The following is a 20,506-nucleotide window of genomic DNA, read 5'->3' as shown; positions in this document are numbered from 1 at the left end:
TTTACCAAGTGTGTGTTGGGGGCTGCGCTCCTTTGTTTTGGGTCAAATCTTTCTAATAGACAAAGCTAATTTGCTGTAGTGAGATATAAGCCTATTGCATCTCTTTCCAAAGGCCAGTTGCCAAAGGAAGATGCTAGTAATTTCATGACCAACATGACACAGTTCTGGGTTGTTCACAAGTTGAAGCAATATTTTTCCCAGCATTGTAGAAGTCTGTAAAAAGGCCCCAGCTGGGGTGGATTTATCATGAATTGAATGGAGCCTAAGCTTCAGGGCTCCTCACTTACAGTGGCACCTTCCAACGTCCTGGGAGGGGCCCTAGCAGTTTTTCTATTCATAATTTTGTGTGTTTTTATTAGAGAGGATTTCCCAAATTAGATAAGGTTCAGGCCTCACAAAGCCTAGAATCACCCCTGGGTTCCAGGTAATTACAACCCAGCAAATCTCCTGGGTGAAGCCTCTATGTTATTGACAAACACTGAGTGAACAAGTCAGCAGTGTGATATAGGGTCAGTCTATTTTGAATCTGAAATCCACCTCAAAGACATACCAAGAGGCTGGGCACGGTGGCTCACGCCTGTAATCCTAGCTCTCTGGGAGGCTGAGGCAGGAGGATTGTTCGAGATCAGGAGTTCGAGACCAGCCTGAGCAAGAGCGAGACCCCGTCTCTACTAAAAAATAGAAAGAAATGATTTGGACAGCTAAAAATATATATAGAAAAAATTAGCCGGGCATGGTGGCGCATGCCTGCAGTCCCAGCTACTCAGGAGGCTGAGGCAGAAGGATTGCTGGAGCCCAGGAGTTTGAGGTTGCTGTGAGCTAGGCTGATGCCATGGCACTCTAGCCTGAGTAACAGAGTGAGACTCTGTCTCAAAAAAAAAGAAAAAAAGACATACCAAGAGCTTATTAGTAAAGTACTGCTATTGAAATGATGGTAATAATCGTATTTCTTTCAGATGAAATATTTAGTGGAAAACCAGCAGTGGTTGATTATCCTATATGTTAAATATGCTTTCTTTTTCCTGACTTTAAAGTGCTTCTCCTTCATTCACCTACACAGGTCCAGACTGATGGCTTATTTTTTAAATTCTTTTAGTCACTTCATTGGTTCTAATAGTACAAGCTCCATCATTTTAGAAACTGACTCTACAGTGTGGAAAGGCTTATTCAGATAGAGCACGTTCACATGCTGATTTGTCAGCGGTACGTCAACATTGGGCCAAGAAAGGAAGCACTAAGAATAAGAGGAAAACCCGAGCTTCATCCCTACTGGATCAATGCTCTCCTTGCCCCCAGTCCACTAACATCGGCTTCCTCTGGAGGCTGTAGATGCACAAAAGCTTACACACTTCAGGGTATCGTTGGGATATTGTCATCACGTCTTGGTATGTACTGGAATCCTGGCGGCTTTTTCTCAGATACAGAGAGGCATAAACATTAAAGATGTAAATAACAATTCAGGTCTGTCCTTTGGGGCGATTTAACATGGCTGTTTAATTTGTAATGGTTCAAAAGTTTTGAGATTGTCACACCCAGCAGCTATTATACTTTTCTTCTCCCAGCTGCCTCTTATCCTTCCCGTTTATATAACAAGGCATCTTCTCTTCTCTTGGAAGCTTAGTTATTTCTTCCTCTTCCCCATAACTTTGATAGGTGATGTTTATGTTTCAGGCACCCAAGTACTTATATACAGTGACAAAACATGCCTGAAGTTCTTAGAACAGTGCTTGTCACATGGTAAACATGGATACATGTTGCCTCCTGTGATATCTCATTTTCATGTTCCCAACAACTCTTGTGATGTACATATTATTGTCCCCATTTTGCAGATGAGGAAGTTGAAACTCAGAGACATCGGATAACTTGCCTAGGTTCACACCTTTTAATAAGTGGTAGAACCACTTACAAGCTTTGCGAGTAATTTTTGATACAGCTCTTTGTTCCCTTGTCATAGGAGCTGAATGACGACCATTTGCCTTTTTGGGCATTTTATCTTAAAGTTACTTTTTAACTTGAATAGGACCTTTAGAGCAGAGAGCAGCATTTCCCTCTGAGAATTCCACACTTGCAGAGCTCCCAGCCGTGCCGCCACTGGGCATGCCCAGGGTCGCTGCGCCCTGTCCAGTGCAGGTACGACATCCCCACTGCTGAGACCGGCACCGTGACCAGCGCCGCACTAGGTGCCTTCACGTGCGCTTTCACTTCATCCCCAACCTGCCTTGTGAGGCGAACGCTACTCAGTAAGGCTCAGAGATAGTCATTGTTCAAGTCACTTCACCAGAAGGTGACAGAGCCAGAATTCAAACCCAGGTCTGCCTGGTTCCAGGGCCCTTGCTGCTTCCGTTGTTCTTCACTGCCAAGGAGTCTTCTCCAAGGCTATGCTCAGAAGTTGGATTAAAGTACAGGCTCACCATTTCAGACTCCTTAGACTTTGCCCCCAAGAAAGGGTTCACGTGATACAGTCAGAGGTCCTGTAATGAGGAGCTTCACGTGGGAGACGTGTTCTCACGGCTCATGGAGCCGAGTGGATGAATGAAGGAAAGCGGTTACTCCATCGCCAAGTACTTCAGACATACCGGAACAGGGTCTAGGTCACTCTGCCTAGTTCTTTGACCACCCTCTTCCAAGGAACCGGTTCTCCCTGCCTGCCTTGGGATTCTAGCGTAGGTAGTTTTAGAGATTGTCTTATTTAAAATTTATTTTCACTGCCTGCTTTGGACATTTGTTCTGCTAAAGCTGTTAGGATTCCAGTACATTCAGGACAGTGATGACATGCTTCAGTCCCCAAGTCTGCTGTGTCTCCTCAGTTAATAGAAAGGAAATATAGCCCATCTGTCTGGACCGTATAGAAGAATTTGGAGAAAAAAAAATACCAGGTAAGAAATGTTCCCTTATTTTGTAAGCTGCCTTTATTCTGTCTCATTGTTCTACAGCAAAAGGTTTATACAGAAATAGTTGGGTTTTCCTCTTCTAATAAGGTATATTTAAAAAAAATCATTTAGAGTGATATTTCTTAAACTTTGAAGCAAATAAAAAGCTTGCCACCTTTTACTACCATAAAGATATCAAAAAGGCAGTAGATTAGGTGTCAGTGCACCTTAGTTTATCTGTAAAATGAGGGACTTGAACCAGAAATAGAAATGGTTTAAGACAGTATCCAGTGGGAATCTAAAGACATTCATGTCATTTGGTTTGTGGGAAAGAGTTGCTGTAGCAGCCCCAGACTTGAGTTGTTGCGTCAGTTCCCTCTCGTTCCCTCCATTGCCCCAGCACAGACATAGTGAAAACAAGAAAGCTCTGCAACAGGAGGAAGAAATAGGCTAACATGGAGTGGCCCTCTGTTTTGATTTCACTAGGCACAAATGCAGGATCCTGATGTCAGTTGTCTGTTTTTTCCTCAAGTCAGTTTCAGTAGTTTGTATCTTTCTATTTCATCCAGGGTACCTAATTTATTGGCAAACAATTGGTCATGGTTCTCCCTTATGACCCTTTTTGTGTCTGTGAGGTCAGTAGTAATGTCTCCTCTTTCGTTTCTGATTTAAATAATTTGAATCTTCTCTCTTTTTTTCTTGGTCAGTGTAGCTAAAGGTTTATCAGTTTTGTTGATATTTTCGAAGAACCAATTTTGATTATGTTGATTTTCTCTATTGTTTTTCTATTCTCTATTTCATTTATTTCTGCTCTAATCTTTATTATTTCCTTTGTTTCTCTTGCTTTGCATTTAGTTTACTGAGTTTTTTTTTTCCAGTTTCTTCAGGTGGAAATTTAGGTGATTGGCTTGAGACTTTTAACATCAGCATTTATATCTATAGATTTCCTTCTGAGCATTGTTCTAGCTGCATCCCATTGTATTGGCATGTGTATTTTCCTTTTGATTCATGTCAAAGTATTTTCTAATTTCTCTTGTGATTTCTTCTTTGGCCCATTGGTTACTTAGGAATATGTTACTTTCGACATGTTTGTGAATTTCCCAAATTTATTTCTGTTATTGATATCTAATTTCATTTCACTATGTTTGGAGAACCTATTTTGTATGATTTTAGTCTTTTTAAATTTATTGGGACTTGTCTTATGATCTAACATGGTCTATCCAGGAGGATGTTCTGTGTGTACTTGAGAAGAATGTGTCTTTTGCTATTTTAATGTTCCTAAAGTTGGAAAGGGTTCCGTAGATGTCTGTTATGTCTAGTCATTTATAGTTGTTCAAGTCTTCCATTTCCTTGCTAATCTTCTGTCTAGTTGTTCTATCCTTTATTGAAAGTTGGGTATTGAAGTCTCCAGCCACTATTGTTGAATTATCTATTTTTTTTTAATTATGTCAGTTTTTGTTTTACGTATTTTAGGGTTCTGTTTTTAGATGCATATATATTTATAATCACTTTATCTTCTTAATGGATCGAGTCTTTTGTCATTATAAAAGTTCATCTTTGTTTCTAGCAACAATTTTTGTGTCAAGTCTATTTTATCTGTTATTAGGATAGTCATTCCAGCTTTTCTTTTGGCTATTGTTTGCATTATGTATCTTTTCCATTCTTTTAGTTTCAACCTATTTGTGTCTCTCAATCTAGAGTGAGTTTCTTATATAGCATATAGTTGGATCATGTTTTTTTAAAATCCATTCTGCCAATTTCTGCCTTCTAATTGGAGAGTCTAATCCATTTATATTTAATGTAGTTAGTGATAAAATAGGATCTACATCTGCCACTTTGCTATTTGTTTTTTCTATGTCTTATGTCTTTTTCATTCCTCACTTCCTCCATTATTGCCTTCTTTGTGTTAAATAGATATTTTCTAGTATACCATTTCAATTCCCTTATTTCTTTTACTATATTTTTTTGAGTCGTTTTTCTTAGTGGTTGCCCTGGGATTACATTCTAGTAATTTAATCTTACTTTATAACATTCTAGTTCAGATTAATTCCAACTTAATTTCAATAGGATACAAAAACTTTGCTTCTCTAAAGTTCCACTCTCACACCTCCCTTTATAATGTTATTGTCACATATACGTCTTTATACATTTTGTGTTCATCATATGCATGTTAGGGCATAGCTTCAGCACTCAGCAAGGTAGTTTCCAGCTCCGCCTTAGCTTTCACTTACTGCTTGTGCAGAACCCCAGGATCAGCCAGAGATGAGAGTTTAGGGACTTCTCAGGTCTTTCCTGACCATGCTCACAGCCCTAAACCTGTGCATGACCTTCCAGATTCCCAGGAATATGTTTCGTGGTCTTCCAGTTTCCCAAGGATACGTTGGAGTGTTTCAAAGTCCCTATGGACATCTTATTCCTCAGCCTTTTCTATTAAGGTTTTTAATTAGGCTTTTTTTCTTTTTTTGACCCAACTTTTATCCATTGCCTCATGCACCTGTGATGTGAAAACACTTTTCCTGGAATTGTTTTCCACAGACACCCTCTGGGGAGAGGCTTTTAGCACTTGACAGCTCATAGCTGGGTCAAATAAAGACAAGCCTTTCAAGTAAAGTCTTCCATGGAACCACCAGATAGGTCAAATAATGACAGTTCATTGGGGACGAGGCTTTGAAGGAGCTCCATCCAGCTCCATTCTGTTCCCTCTGGTACTGGGGGTGTGAGCTATTTTTCAAGGCTACTACTGAGCTGGGGAGTCAGGAATGGTCTGGTGCAACCTAAAACAACACCAATCTCACTGTTCTCACAGAAAGTCAGCCATTTTTCCTGAATAAATGCTCCTTGGGCTGCTGCAAGCTTTTAGGCAAATTTCCAGAGTTCTGAAAAAGTTGATTCTGGACACTTTTGCCATATTTTTTGTTGTTGCTTTTATGAAGGGATGAATTTTCAGATGTCTTTACTCCACCATTTTCACTGATGTCACCTACAACATGGTTTTAAATTTCTAAAGTCTCAATGATCACAGGCTAATTAAATATTTAATCACGGGAAATGATTAGGGAAAATGAATAAAAAGAGAAATGTAATTCTCAAGAGCTTCTCCCCGATGAATGGATAAAGTTTGAAAAGGCATTTTATATTTAGTTCTCTCAGAATTAAGGTTAAAATAACAACTATTTTAAACTTCTTTTCTTCATAGAAGATAAACACAGGCTTTGCAGTCAGTACTGAGTTTAAATTCCATCTTTGCTTCTAACTAGCTTGGTGATCTAGGACAAGTTATATAACCTCTCTGTGCCTCAGTTTCCTCATTTATAAAGTGCGATAATAAATCTACCGTGTAAGCTTACTGTGAAGATTAAATGTGAAATGCTAATCACCAGTGCCTTGCAGTGCAATAAATATCAGTTGTAATAATTGTTATTTTTATAATGTTCTGCAGTATACTGATGATTCTTGAGTAGAGTTAACCTATTATTCCTTTTTTTTTTGAGACAAAGTCTCACTCTGTTGCCTGGGCTAGAGCGCTGTGGCATCAGCCTAGCTCACAGCAACCTCAAACTCCTGGGCTCAAGCGATCCTACTGCTTCAGCCTCCCGAGTAGCTGGGACTACAGGCATGCGCCACCATGCCTGGCTAATTTTATATATATATATTTTTAGTTGTCCAGCTAATTTCTTTCTATTTTTTTAGTAGAGATGGGATCTCGCTCTTGCTCAGGCTGGTCTCGAACTCCTGAGCTCAAACGATCCACTCGCCTCAGCCTCCCAGAAAGCTAGGATTACAGGCGTGAGCCACCACGCCCGGCCGAGTAGAGTTAACCTAAAGCAGATTTCCTTCTCTTCCTTCCCATTTCTTTTGTTTTGTTTTTATTTGTTTGTTTGTTTATTTGTTTGCTTTCAAGAATTGAAAAGGAAATCTGTTCCAGCAGTTTGGAATAAAATTTACATCAAAAAATGAATTTATTCATGTTACTTATATTTAAACAAATTATTATTTGTCAACAAACATTTATTAAATACCTAGTAAATTTCAGGCACTGTGCCAGGCACGGGTATGACAATGACAATAAGGTGTGGTCCCTGCTGTCAAGGAGCTGACAGTCCAGGAGACTGACAAGTGAACAGGTGATTATGTGCAAAGTAACAAAGGCTGTGATGTGATACAAGAATACAGTGTGAGTATGTGATGAGAGTTCCCTTCTCTTAGATTTATCTCTTTTTCTTTAGCTCTAAAGCCAAGGATTTGGTCCACATTTTTCCTAACTGTGTGTATTAAACCATGATTTTTTTTTAATTTCTAGAGATGAAAGACAAGAACCTCGAATTATAGAGGATAATTGGCATATTTTTTCCTTGCTGTCCACTTTTTTTTTTTCTATTTTTTCTCTTTCTCATCTCCATTTTATCTTTTAGAATGTGGGTAGTTCCCAAAGGAAGAGTGTTTTACAGAGTCTAAGGGTGATTTATAGGTAAAGACAGAAAATGATTTTTTTTTACCTATAAGTTTCATACTGAAAAATGAATATCAACTTTTCATGCAGTTTCGTGCACACAGAAAATGCAGGTAATTTTAATTCCTTGCATTTTTTCAGAATTCTCAATCAAAATCCTCTGACCACTGTTGAAGATTCATATCTTTTTAAATTGCCAGCATTAAAATATCTGTAAGTATTACAGTAATCTCATGAGTCATGAGATGATTTCTGCTCTTGTATTTTATTTACATCAAAGATTAAATATTTTGAATTTAGGCTAAAAAGTCATAATTTAAATTTTAACTAGGTTATTGAAAAAAAGTTATTGGCAATGACAAGAGATTAAGAAAGGAGGTATGATGGGCAAGACAGCCAGCAGGGGAAGAGAGCAGTGCTGAAGAACACATACAGATATAGAATGTACAGATGCATGTAGGAACATCATTTAGCCCAGAAAACAAAGAGGAATAGGTGTTCACTATTTTAAAAAGAAAAAATAGAGTAAATGATCAAGAGAGGTGAATGCAATACTAAAATGGGAAGATAATGGTTAAAAAGTATGTAAGTTCTATTATTCAATGCCATTAATTTGACGATACAAATGAACATAATAATCACATTTCTTCAATAAGAGCTCTCTAGAATTATCTTCAATGGCAAATAAACTCTTGAGCTGGCTTGTTTTATAGAGAAGCCAAAATTGAAGTAATCTTAAGTCCTTGAAATATCTTTTTAAGTATAGAATTTTCGTATTGGGGTTCATATCATTGACTGTTTGGGCTTTCTCCTTCAGAGACGTGGGAACAACACAAGTCTCACTTACAACAATTGAGAACATCCTCATGGCAACTCTTGAGTTGGAAAAACTGTAAGTTATTTTTTTTCTTAAATTTATTTTCACTCAGTTGTTTTTTTAGGTTTATATTTTCTTAAGTCAGGTTTATTGAAGTATAATTTTCATGTAATAAAATTCACCTTTTTTTTTTTTTGAGACAGAGTCTCTGTTGCTGGGCTAGAGTGCCGTGGCATCAGCCTAGCTCACAGCAACCTCAAACTCCTGGACTCAAGCAATCCTCCTGCCTCAGCCTCCCGAGTAGCAGGGACTACAGACATGTGCCACCATGCCCGGCTAATTTTTTTTTATATATATATTTTTAGTTGTCCAGCTAATTTCTTTCTAATTTTTTTAGTAGAGACGGGGTCTCGCTCTTGCTTTAGCTAAGGCTAAAATTCACCCTTTTTAAGTGTACAGTCAAAGAGTTGTGACAAATGTATAGTTATGTAACCACCATCACATTCCCAACATAGAACATTCCTGTCGCCCTAAAAAGGCTTCTCATGTTCCTCTGCAATCAATCCCCTCCTCCCCCCACCAGCCCCTGGCAACCACCAATCTAATTTCTGTTCCTATAGTTTGGCCTTTTCCAGACTGTCTTATAAATGAAATCATACAGTGTGTAGCCTTTTGTCTTTGGCTTCTTTCACTTAGCATAAGTTTTTTGAGATTATGCTACTATCCGTGTTGTTGTATCTATAAGTACAGTTGGTCCTCTCCTCATCCACAGATTCAACCAACCACAGATGGGGAATATTTGGAAAAAATAAAAATATAAAATAACAATAAAAATAATATAAATTTAAAAAAATACAGTATAACAACTATTTATATAGCATTTATATTGTGTTAGGTATTCTAAGTAATCTAGAGATGATTTAAAGTATACTGGAGATTATATGCAAATACTATATCATTTTATACAGGGATTTGAACATCCACAGATTTTGGTATCTCCAGAGAATCCTGGAACCAGTCCCCTATTGATACTGAGGGACAACTGTTCATTCCTTTTTATTGCTGAGTAGTATTCCAGTTGTATAGATATATCAGTTTATCCATTCATCAGGTTATGGACATTTGGGTTGTTTCCAGTTTTTTGGCAATTATGAATAAAGCTGCTAAAAACTCTCATATGCATGAAACATATACTTTCATTCCTTTCAGGTAAATACCTAGGGGTGGGATTGCTGCATCACATGCTAAGTGCATATTTAACTTGTTAAGAAACTGCTAAACTGTTTCCTAAAGTGGCTGTACCATTTTGCATTCCCATGAGCAGTGTGAAAGTTGCAGTTGCTTCACATCATCAGCAGATCCTTATATTTCAGTTTTTTAAAAAATATTATAGCCTTTCTAATAGTAGGTGTGTAGTGGAATCTCATTGTAGTTTTAATTTGCATTTCTTTAATAGCTGATGACATTGAATGTCTATTCATGTGCAAATATCTTCTTTACTGAATTGTCTGTTCAAATCTGATCCCGTATTTTAATTAGATATTTATTTTCTTGTTTAGTTTTAAGAGTGCTTTTTATACTCTAGATATAAGTCCTTTCAGATATGTGTTTAGTAAATATCTTCTCTCAGGTTGTGGTTTGTCTTTTCATTCTATTAAAAGTGTTTTCTGAAGAAGAGAAGTTTTTAATTTTGATGAACTCTCATTTAGCAATTTTTTTTCTTGTGTGCTTTGTGCTTTTCTGTGTCTTACCTAAGACATTTTTGTCAAAGAACCCATTGTCTAATCCAAAGTAACAAAGATTTTTCTCCTATGTTTCCTTCCAGAAATTGTATAGTTATTAATACCTTTAGGTCTATGATTCATTTTGAGTTAATTTTCATGTATGGTGTGATGTATTTCAATTTTTTGCAGTTTTAAAAAATATTTCTTTAGGGTCCTGTGTGGTAGTTTGATACACAACTTACTGCAGCTTAAATTGTGCCGCCACCCCCCCTCCAATATGGCAAGCTACATAGAAACCTGCTGTTATTCCAAGGCTAGGTGAGAAGACTACACAAGCTTAGTATGGAAAAAGGCCCTTCATTTAGCACTCTGCTCCAATCGTTTTTGCCAGATCACTGTCTTATCCTCACCATGTCAGACCCATCTTACTGCTCTACCCTCATCTTTCTCGACGTCTTGCAGCGTCTTCCACATTAGCTAGATGCCTTCCTCTCTGGGTTGTCAAAGTCCTCATCATCAACCAGCTTTCTCAGTTGTCCAAGGTAGTGGGGTTCTGTCTGCTTTCCTCTTGACCAGTAGTGGATAGGAAAAGTGTTCTCATTCTCTGTAGCCATTTGCCACCAAGGCCATAAAGAGATTAAAGCAACTGCCATATTGGAGTTCATTATTGGAAGTCTTCAGGAGTTTACACACTTACATACAAAGTAAGTAGGCCACCTCATGTGAGCCTTAACTCATGTGTAATAGTTTTTTGTTTTGTTTTTTTTTTAAGAGATCGGGTCTCACTCTGTTGCCTAGGTTGGAGTGCAATGGCATGATCATAGCTCACTATAACCTCCAACTCCTGGGCTCAAGCAATTCTCCCGCTTCAGCCTCCTGAGTAGCTAGGGCTACAAGCATGCACCACCATGCCCAGTTAATTTATTTTTAGTTTTCTTTTTTGTAGAGACAGGTCTCGCTATGTTGGCTAGGCTGGTCTTGAACTCCTGGCCTCAAGTGACCCTCCCACCTCAGCCTCCCAAAGTGCTGGGATTACAGGCATGAGCCACCACGCCCAGCTGTGTAATGATCTTTAATGCATATTGAAAAATTATTATTCTCAAATAAGGATAATCTATAGCTCAGGTCATTTGCAGTCTCAAAGATTTGTCAGTATATATTAAAACAATTCTTTAAGTTTATCATTACTTGTATAATTTCTAGCTCATACATTTTAATGAGTAATAAAAACTACAATACTTCTTACGAAGTGTCCTTGCTAAAAATATTCCCTTGTGATTATATTCAAGTTGACTGAGGAACATTGTATAAAACAATTGGCTTGACTGCTTCAAAAATATAGGTGCCATAAAAGATTTTAAAAAGATGGGGAAGCATTCTAAACTGAAGGAGACTAAAGAATTATGAAAATTAAATGCAATATTTAATGTTTGATTAGATTCTGAATTTTTTTCAAATGCCATGACATGATTGGGACAATTGGGAAAATTTGTGTATGGACTATATATAGTAAACAATGATATAACGTTAAATTTCATTTTGGGTGGTAGTAGTATCACGGTTATGTAGGAAAATGCCTTGGTTCTCAGGAGCTGCATGCTGAAGTATTTAGCGGTGAAGGGTCATTATGTCTGCAGCTTTCTCTCAAATGGTTTGCCCAGAAAATGTATAGACATACACACATGGAAAGCAAACGTGGCAAAGTGTTCACAACTGTTGAATCCAGGTGAAAGGTATGCAGATGTTCATTATAGTATGTTTTCAAGTTTTTTGTAGATTTGAAAATTTTCAGGATAAAAATTTGGAGCCGGGAAAGGAATAACAAAAACTTTGTGTCAAAGTTAAGGATGGTATATATATAAAATGCTAGGTTACTGTTCTGGGTCCTTTCTTTTTATATGAAGATCAGAGGCTTCCACTGGACCCAAAGGAATAACATTAGTCACCTGTTATTAATCCTTTATACATTTGAAAGATGTGTCAGGCCAACTTACTGGATGCAGTTTTAATCTAAAACTCTACATATCATACTCCCAACTCACAGCCTTATATGTATCCATGAAACACACTTCTGTTTTCATGGTCCTAATGTGGTCTTAATAAAGTCATCCTTTTGGAGGGCGCAGAGAATACTCCAAACAACCCAAGGTAGGAGAGCATCATTACTTTTCTGGCAGCCTCTGCAAGTGAGCAACTAGAGCAGTTAACATTTATTGAGCATTCACTGTGCGCCAGGCACTTTTCAGGTATTGATTCATTTGATTCTCAAAGCTTATTAGAGGTAGGTGGTGTCATGATGAGGAGGCTAAGGAATAGAGATTAAGCAATTTGTCCAAGTTCACATTATTAGCAGAGCTGGTATTTGAGCCTAATATGGAGTCTGTATTCTTAATCACCATGCTACACTGCTTAAGGTTAACCTTGAGAATTTACTCCAGTTACTTTTTATCTTCTTGAAACTGCCCCAGTAAACCACAACGATAGGCTAATCAATTATCTTGGTTATCTTTTTTGCCCCAATTTATATTTCGACCAAATTAAACCTACCAGAAAGATGAAAGAATAGAACAATGTACACCCATGAGACCTTCATGTGGATTCAATTGTTAACATACATACTTTTCTTTCTTTCTTTCAAATATTAAACCAACATTGCATATTCCAGGGATAAACACCACTTCATCACAATATATTATCTTTGTATATATTGGATTTGATTTGCTAAAATTTTGTCTGGAATTTTTGCCTCTATGTTCATGAGGAATATTGGTCTGTAGTTTTTTCTTGTCTGTCTAATTTTGATGAGGTAAAAGCTGGCCTTATAAATGAATGGGAAGTATTCCCTTCTCTTCAATTTTCTGGAAGAGTTTGTGTAGAATTGATATTATTTTTTCCTTAAATGTTTAATAGAATGCACCAGTGAAGCCATATAGGATTGGAACTTTCTTTGTGGGAAGGTTTTAAACTACCTATTCAATTAATTTAATAGTGATACTTAAGTTACATATTGATTCTTTAGTAAACTTTAGTAATTTATGTCTTTAAAGGAATTTGTCCATTTCATCTTGAGTTGAATTTATTGGTATAAAGTATTTTATAATAATTCCTTATCATTTTAATATCTATAAAGTCTATAGTGATGTTATCCCTTTCATTCCTGATATTAATAATTTGTGTCTTCTCTCTTCTTGATCAGTCTAGAGGTTTATCAATTTTATTGATCTTCTCTAAGAATCATCTTTTTGTTCCACTGATTTCTTTAATTTTTTTTTTTTTTTTTTTTGAGACAGGGTCTCACTCTGTTGCTCACGCTAGAGTGCAGTGGCATCATTATAGCTCACAGCAACCTCAAATTATTGGGCTCAAGTAATCCTCCTGCTTCAGCCTCCCAAGTAGCTGGAACTACAGGCATGTGCCACCACACCTGGCTAATTTTTAACTTTTTTGGAGAGATGGGGTCTCAACTATGTTGCGCAGGCTAGTCTCAAACTCCTGGGCTCAAGTGATCCTCTCACCGCCTCAGCTTCCCAAAGCGCTGGGATTACAGGCATGAGCCACTGCACCCAGCCTGATTTCATTTTTTTGTTTTTCATTTTATTTCACTTATTTCTGCTTTGTTCTTTATTTCCTTTCTACCCCTTACTCTGGGATTAATTTGCTCTTCCTTTTCTGATTTGTTGAGGTAGAAGCTGAAGAAACTGAGTACTGCTTTAGCATCACCCTACATGTTGGCCTATTGTGTTTTCAGTTTCAGTCAGTTCAAAATGGTTTTTAATTTCCATTTTGATTTCTTTGATCCATGGGGTTACTTAGAAATGTGTTGTTTAGGCCAGGCATGGTGGCTCGTGCCTGTAATCCTAGCACTTTGGGAGGCTGAGGAGAGAGAATCGCTTGAGGCCAGGAATTCAAGACCAACCTGAGCAACACAGCGAGACCCCATGCCTACAAAAAATACAAAAAATAGCTGGGTGTGGTGGCACGTGCCTGTAGTCCTAGCTACTTGGGAGGCTGAGGCTGGAGGAATGCTTCAGCCCAGGACTTTGAGGTTAAAGAGAGCTATGATGACGCCACTGCACTCTAGCCCAGGCAATAAAGCTAGACCTTGTCTGAAGGAAAAAAAAGGAAAAAAGAAATGTGTTGTTTAGTTTCCAAATATTTGGGAATTTTTCAGATCTTTCTGTTGATTTCTAATTTAATTCCATTATGGTCAGAGAAGAGAGAACTTATATTGAATGATGTGAATCCTTTTGAATATATTGAAATTTGTTTTATGGCCCAGAATATAAGTTGTTACACAACTCACTGATGCTGTGTTTGCTTTTGTTGTTTTGTTTTGCTTCTTCTTATGTTTCATGTGGGTAGTTGCTATTGCAATGCCTTCATATTCACTGATCTTTTCTTCTGCAGTGTCTAATCTGCCATTCATTGCGTCCTGTGTATTTTTCATCTAGACATTGTAGTTTTTAATACCTAGTTCAGTCTGGGTCTGTTTTATATCTTCTATGCCTCTACTTAACATTTTTAGTCTTTAAGTTTTTGAAATAACTTTTAATGTCCTTGTCTGGTCATTTTAACATCTGTGTAGGTTCTGATTGATTGCTTTTTTCCTTCAATATGGGTCATTTTCTTGCTTCTTTGCATGCTTGGTGATTTTCTATTTGATTCTAGACATTGTGAATTTGAGTTTGTTGAGAGTACCCATTGCCCCATGAATCACGAGGTTTTCCAGTCTAGCTTGTGGTAACAGGCACTATTCCTAACCCTGTGCAATATCTGAGTATTCTTCTGTCTAATCCTTTTGGGAGGTTCTTTTCCAAGCCTCAAGGAGTTTCCTCACACACACGCACCAATCAGTACTTTGCTGAATGCTAAGACGATCCCTCTGCGTATCCCAGAATTCCCTCTCTGTGTGCCTCTTTTCTCTCTAGTACTTTGCAAGGTGTGAATTCTAGCCACCTTGGTTTTCCCAGACTCTCAGCTCCATTTCCTTAATCAGAGAGTCCACCGGTCTATGCCTGAGTTTCCTCTCCCTGCACCACGGCCTGGAAACTCTCTCAAAGTGGTAAGCTAGGGCGGTCACAGGTCACACTTCATTTACTTCCCATCTCACAGAGATCACTGTCCTTCATTGCCTGATGCCCAGTGTCTTGAAAACTGTTGTTTAATATATTTTATCTGGTATTTTTGGTTGTTTCAGGCACAAAGCTCAATGTCCCTATTACTCCATCTTGGCCAGAAGCCGATACTATTCTTTAAGTCTGTTTTGTTTTGATCCAGGATCCAATCAAAGATGAGGCACTGCATGGCATGTCTTTGTTTCCTTTTGTCTAAAACATTTCTCTACCTTTTTTGGTCTTTTATGACACTGGCACTTTTGAATAGTCTAAGACAGTTGTCTTATAAATTCTCCCATGATCTGGATTTGTCTGTTTCCTCATGATTAGATTCAGGTTAAACATTTTTGGGAAGAATACTACATAGGCGATGTATCCTGCCTACCTCCTGACTTCAGGTGGCCCATAATGCTAAGTTTAATCACTTGATTAAGGTGTTATCTTCCAGATCTCTCCATTGTCAAAGCATATTTTCCCTTGGTAATTAATAATCTCTGTGGTGATACTTTGGCATCAGTGAAGATCCTGTTCTCAAGCATCTTTTTACCCAACTGTGCATCTGTGGTGATCCCTATCTGAATCAATTATTATGTTGGTGGTTGCAAAATGACACTTTCCTAATTCTGTCATTCTTCTACATTTATTAGTTGGCATTATTCTATTAAACAAGCACTCCTCCCTTTTCTTTTACAGTACCCATGTGAATTCATGGATTCTTCTTTATAGTAATTATGTGGTACCTTATTATCATCATTCTTTTGAATGCTCAAATTGTCCAGGTTTGGCCAATGCAATCTCCATTATTGTTTAACCCCACAATATGGATTAAACTAAGCTGTTATTTATGCCCAGAGTAATTTCTAATATTTACCACTCTCAACAGTAATTGAGAAAGGGACTTCAGAAGTTGGGGGCTTATTTGGACTCTTCTTAGAAGTCGGTCTTCTTGCTGTGCACTCTCAATCCAAATTGAGACTTTTGAGTTGGGAGAAGATAACTTCTGAATTAAACTACAAATCAAATGACCCAATTTTAATCCCTTTTATTTTATTTTTATTTTTATTTTTTTAAGAGACAAGTTCTTGCTATGTTGCCCAGGCTGGTCTTGAACTCCTGGCCTCAAACGGTCCTCCTTCTTAGCCTCCCATGGGGCTAGAATTACAGGTATAGGTGACCATTCCTGGCAACTCTAATCTCTATCACCTTTATTCTAGGCATACCATACCCACTGCCATGCTCACCCACCTCTGTCCTTCCTATTGGCCATCTGGTTCCTACCCAACAACTGACCAGGCCATATGCCTCAAGAACCCCTTTTTGCCTATGCCTGTGGTAGCCTTGGCCTGTCTCTTCCACCAACTGAAGTAACCCCTTTACATTAATTTAATTCTCTGTTTCCATTTATAGGATCTTACCTAGCCGTCTGGCCTGCTGCCTCTGCCAATTTAAAAGTAATATTGAGGCTGTCTGCAAGACAGTGAAGCTACATTGTGAGAATGCATGTCTGACAAGCACCGCAGATTGTCGTGAGTCTAAATTGCCTGATGATAAATATTTAAATTTTTATTTGCTTTTTAATTGTTAATTGATAGTTTTTAAGCTAATGATGTCATTGCTTTATTTTTATTCATTCATTCAGAGTTAAACTCCCTAAATTTCTGAACTACTCCCTTGCTGAAAGTCAAGTTCTCAGTTATTATTATGTAACTTAATAATGTAACAGTTCCACATCCATAAAGGACCAGGAGGAAGGAATGGAAGGGGAAGGGCATAACATTATCAGCCACAACTGTGTACTGTGCTCTTTGCTTGGTGTTTTGCCCCCTGGTGACAACTTGTCCACACAGCACATCGCAGTTTATAAACTGGTTTTATATGCATTAGATCTCAAGTGCCCTCTGCCTTATGGGACAGGTGTAGATCTGGTTTTGGTTTGTTTGTTTTTATAATTTTATAAAAGAGTAAAAGTGACTCTGTTTTATTTGGAGCCTGAGAGTTTCTGGTTCCACAGCCAGAAAATGCTACCTGGCTCTTCTAACGGAATGGAGGGCTTTTCCATTCTTAGACTGTCCAACTCTGAACTTGCTCTGAATCTTAAGCTTTTCTAGCCTCAGAGCAAACACTCAGGTGCTTTTAAGTGTTTTTCTACATATTGGGTTTATTAGCGCTAACTTCATGACTTCCAAACTGCGACTGCTTTCATGTCCGGACAACTTGAATACGGGTCTCTACCAGTGACACGGGGCAGATAATCAATAAGAACACTTTGCTACTTATATAAACACAGTGTTGCTCACTTTCCACAACAGTTCTTCACCAACTGTATTATATTACTCCCTTCTTCCCCAGAGGTGGGCAGAACAAACATTTTTAATCTTGTTTTACAGATGAGGAAAAACAAGGTCAGAGGCGTTAAGTGCTGCAGCCTATTGCCAGGTCTTCTGTCCCCAACTCTGGGTTCTCCACAAGCCCATGTTCCTTCTTTCTCATAGTGCTTACCTACTCCTTGCACCCTCACCACCACCACAAAAACTGTTAATTCTGGAAAAGAAACCCAGCTACACCATGGTACACTTGTCCTTCACGCAGTTAGAAGCTTTGGTTGGTACCCCAAGTAAAGCTGGAAATTACAGAAATGGAATGAAAGCAAAGTAGGCACCTGACAAAAGTTGCTTTTTCCCTTCTGCCTCAAGTAATGCTTTTTTTTTTTTGAGACAGAGTCTCACTCTGTTGCCTGGGCTAGAGTGCAGTGGCGTCAGCCTAGCTCACAGCAACCTCAAACTCCTGGGCTCAAGCCATCCTCCTGCCTCAGCCTCCTGAGTAGCTGGGACTACAGGCATGCGCCACCATGTCCGGCTAATTTTTTCTATATATATTTTTAGTTGTCCAGCTAATTTCTTTCTATTTTTTTAGTAGATATGGGGGTCTCGCTCTTGCTCAGGCTGGTCTCGAACTCCTGAGCTCAAACAATTCACCCACCATGCCTGGCCCTAAAGTAATGTTTATCCAGAAATTTCTGTCATTCCTTAAATTTGTTGAACATTCCACATAGGCATACAATCTGGCAAATTAAAACTCTCTTCACGTCCACCCGAGATCCCTGCCCAAATGTAAGGAAAGACCCGGGATGGACCTACTGGTTTTTGTGTGGAGAGCCTCCTGTTCCGGGTGCCAGTACACATGGCAGCAGGGGCCACGCGGAGGAACTGGCGGCGGAGGCGGAGAAGGCCGCGTCCAGGGGACAACCTCTTAGCAGTGGGCTAGGGGCCTCTGCTCTCCTCCCCTCAGAGGACTGTCTTTCGTCCTGTTCCTCTGTGATGGCAGCGAGAACGCAAGCGTGCCCCCTGCATGTGAGGCAGGACAGCACGGGCTACGGGGCGTGAGGAAGCAGATCCGCAGAGAGGCTGGCTCAGTGGGGAGCTCTGGGCGTCCGCCGAGGGCTGGGCCCTCGCGGACCGATGGAATAATCTTAAATAGAGTTGCTGTATTTCACATTATGAAATGTTCTCAGTAGGTAGCCACTGTTTCAAAAGATGCCTCTTTCTCCTTTTGCTGTTGCCATCTCATAGGTTTAAGTTTGGGTTAGTTTTTCTCCTCTCTAAATGGCACTCACCTGTTTGGTGACTGATAATTTCTTTGACTGGGATATATGGTTGTGGACTGACAAAAAGCTGTTTCATCCGTCTTCCATTATCAAAAACCGTCTCTTCTTTTTTGACAGGCAAAGAAGCATCTCTGGGAAATACAGAAGGATCGCTCATGAAGGTATTACAGGCCCGGAAGAAGCACACCAGCACTGAGCTGACTATTGAGCCAGAGGCACCCTCGGATAAAACTGTCATCAGCTTGTCAGGCTTCACAAACGAGCCGCTGGACTTCAATGACGAAAGCGATGTTATTAGTGCACTAAATTACATATTGCCTTACTTCTCAGAGGGAAATCTAGAAGATGTAGAGTCAACGTTATTACCGTTCATTAAACTGCTTTTTTCAAATGAACAAGATGGAGACAAGCCCCTGAGTCATCTGCAAAACAATATAAAGACCCCCTCTCTTGAACCTGCATCCAACAATCCAATTTACACAAACAAACTGAGGAAACTCTATTTTCTGAAAAATTTATTAAATGCAGAAATTCAGGAAAAAATTGATGATGTTAAAAAGAAAGAAAAAGCTGCCATGCTTATGCAGTCCAGCCTTTTAGGTCCCAAATTTAAACGCCAAATCTTTCCCAAAAAATTAGAAACTGCTGAACCACAGGAAAACAGCCTGGCAGAGACTGAGGGTATAGGGAAAAGGCGGCAGAGGATGAAGATAGTCCTCAAGGGGCCCAAGGGCATACGGAAAAAGCTCCTAGAAGAGGAGAGAATCAGGAGGAAACAGAGTGCCTGGCCAATCGCAAAGGAAATTGCCGAAGCCAGAAGGCTTGGGAGACCAGTCCCGAGTGAACTGGAACAGCTTCCCGCGGTGCAGAGCCCCAAGAGGTTTGTGGGAAGCTCCTTCGACACCAAGCCTTCGTTCACGCAGGAGCATAAGGCAGCTGTCTCTTCTTTACAGAAACAGGACTCGGTGGGCGTGCCTGCTGCCCCCACCACTGCAAAACCCCCACCTAAGGTTAAAAACAAATCAAAAGACTTGACTGACACCATTTTTGTTTTAGAAGACGCAAATGCTAGAGTTAAAAGTATGGAGGCTGCTAAGCCAATCGTACATTCCAGAAAAAAATACCACTTTCATAAAACTCATTCCCATGTGGCCCATAGGACACCCAAGGGCAAACTAAGTCAAGAGGTCAAAAAGGAAAGTTCGCTCAAAAGACTGGTATTTGCAAACAGGCCTCCGTTCTCTCCAGTCAGGCACCTCATACATTCCCCTTCACGTGAAGCTTTTTCATCGTCAGGAGACCTGAGTCATCAGGAGAATCCTTTTCCAAAATTATTTTCCCTTTCAGAAGTTTCTACAGAAAACACTGGTACATCCCCTGAAGGAAATACTTTTGAAGCAAAGATTTCTGTAGGAAGCACTGCTGTGCCCGAAGAAGCTGTCCCTGAAAGCACAACCTACGAGAGTCCTTCCACTGCAGGGTCCACTGGGGCTGCATTCAACATAATGCCAACTGTGAAACGAGCCAGTGAACCCCAGTGGGAATACCACAACACGGGCGCTGACTCCACCCCCATGCCCCACGACATTAATTATCCCACGCGCCCATCCCCAGGTGATCAGCTTGAAATTCAGCTAAACCAGCAGCTACGATCCCTCATCCCCAACAAGGACGTGCGAAGGCTCATTGCTCACGTCATCCGGACTTTGAAAATGGACTGTTCTGAGAGCCATGTGCACTTGGCCTGTGCCAAGCTCATCTCTAGAACAGGCCTCCTGATGAAGCTTCTCAGTGAGCAGCAAGAAGTGAAAGTATCCAAGGCAGAATGGGACACGGATCAATGGAAAACCGAGACCTATATCAATGAGAACACAGAACCCCAGAGCGAGCAGAAAGAGCAGGAGTCAAGTGAGGTGAGGACAACTGC

The 20,506-nt window shown here is 39.4% G+C and overlaps 1 protein-coding gene across 1 annotated transcript in view; it reads left to right on the top strand.

Moving 5' to 3' along the window:
- The window catches only part of LOC138392369 (leucine-rich repeat-containing protein 37A2-like), a 45,368-nt gene that overhangs the window by 17,751 nt on the left and 7,111 nt on the right, over positions 1-20,506 (top strand). The window contains exons 7-11 of the mRNA XM_069483133.1: positions 7,462-7,533; positions 8,138-8,212; positions 16,383-16,501; positions 18,697-18,969; positions 19,231-20,492. Coding sequence (XP_069339234.1) covers positions 7,462-7,533; positions 8,138-8,212; positions 16,383-16,501; positions 18,697-18,969; positions 19,231-20,492 — 1,801 coding nt within the window. The remainder of the gene's footprint in view (positions 1-7,461; positions 7,534-8,137; positions 8,213-16,382; positions 16,502-18,696; positions 18,970-19,230; positions 20,493-20,506) is intronic.

The sequence above is a fragment of the Eulemur rufifrons genome, chromosome 9 (genome assembly GCF_041146395.1).
Source record: "Eulemur rufifrons isolate Redbay chromosome 9, OSU_ERuf_1, whole genome shotgun sequence".
Taxonomy (NCBI): Eukaryota; Metazoa; Chordata; class Mammalia; order Primates; family Lemuridae; genus Eulemur; species Eulemur rufifrons.
This window is presented reverse-complemented; position numbering and strand designations above follow the sequence as displayed.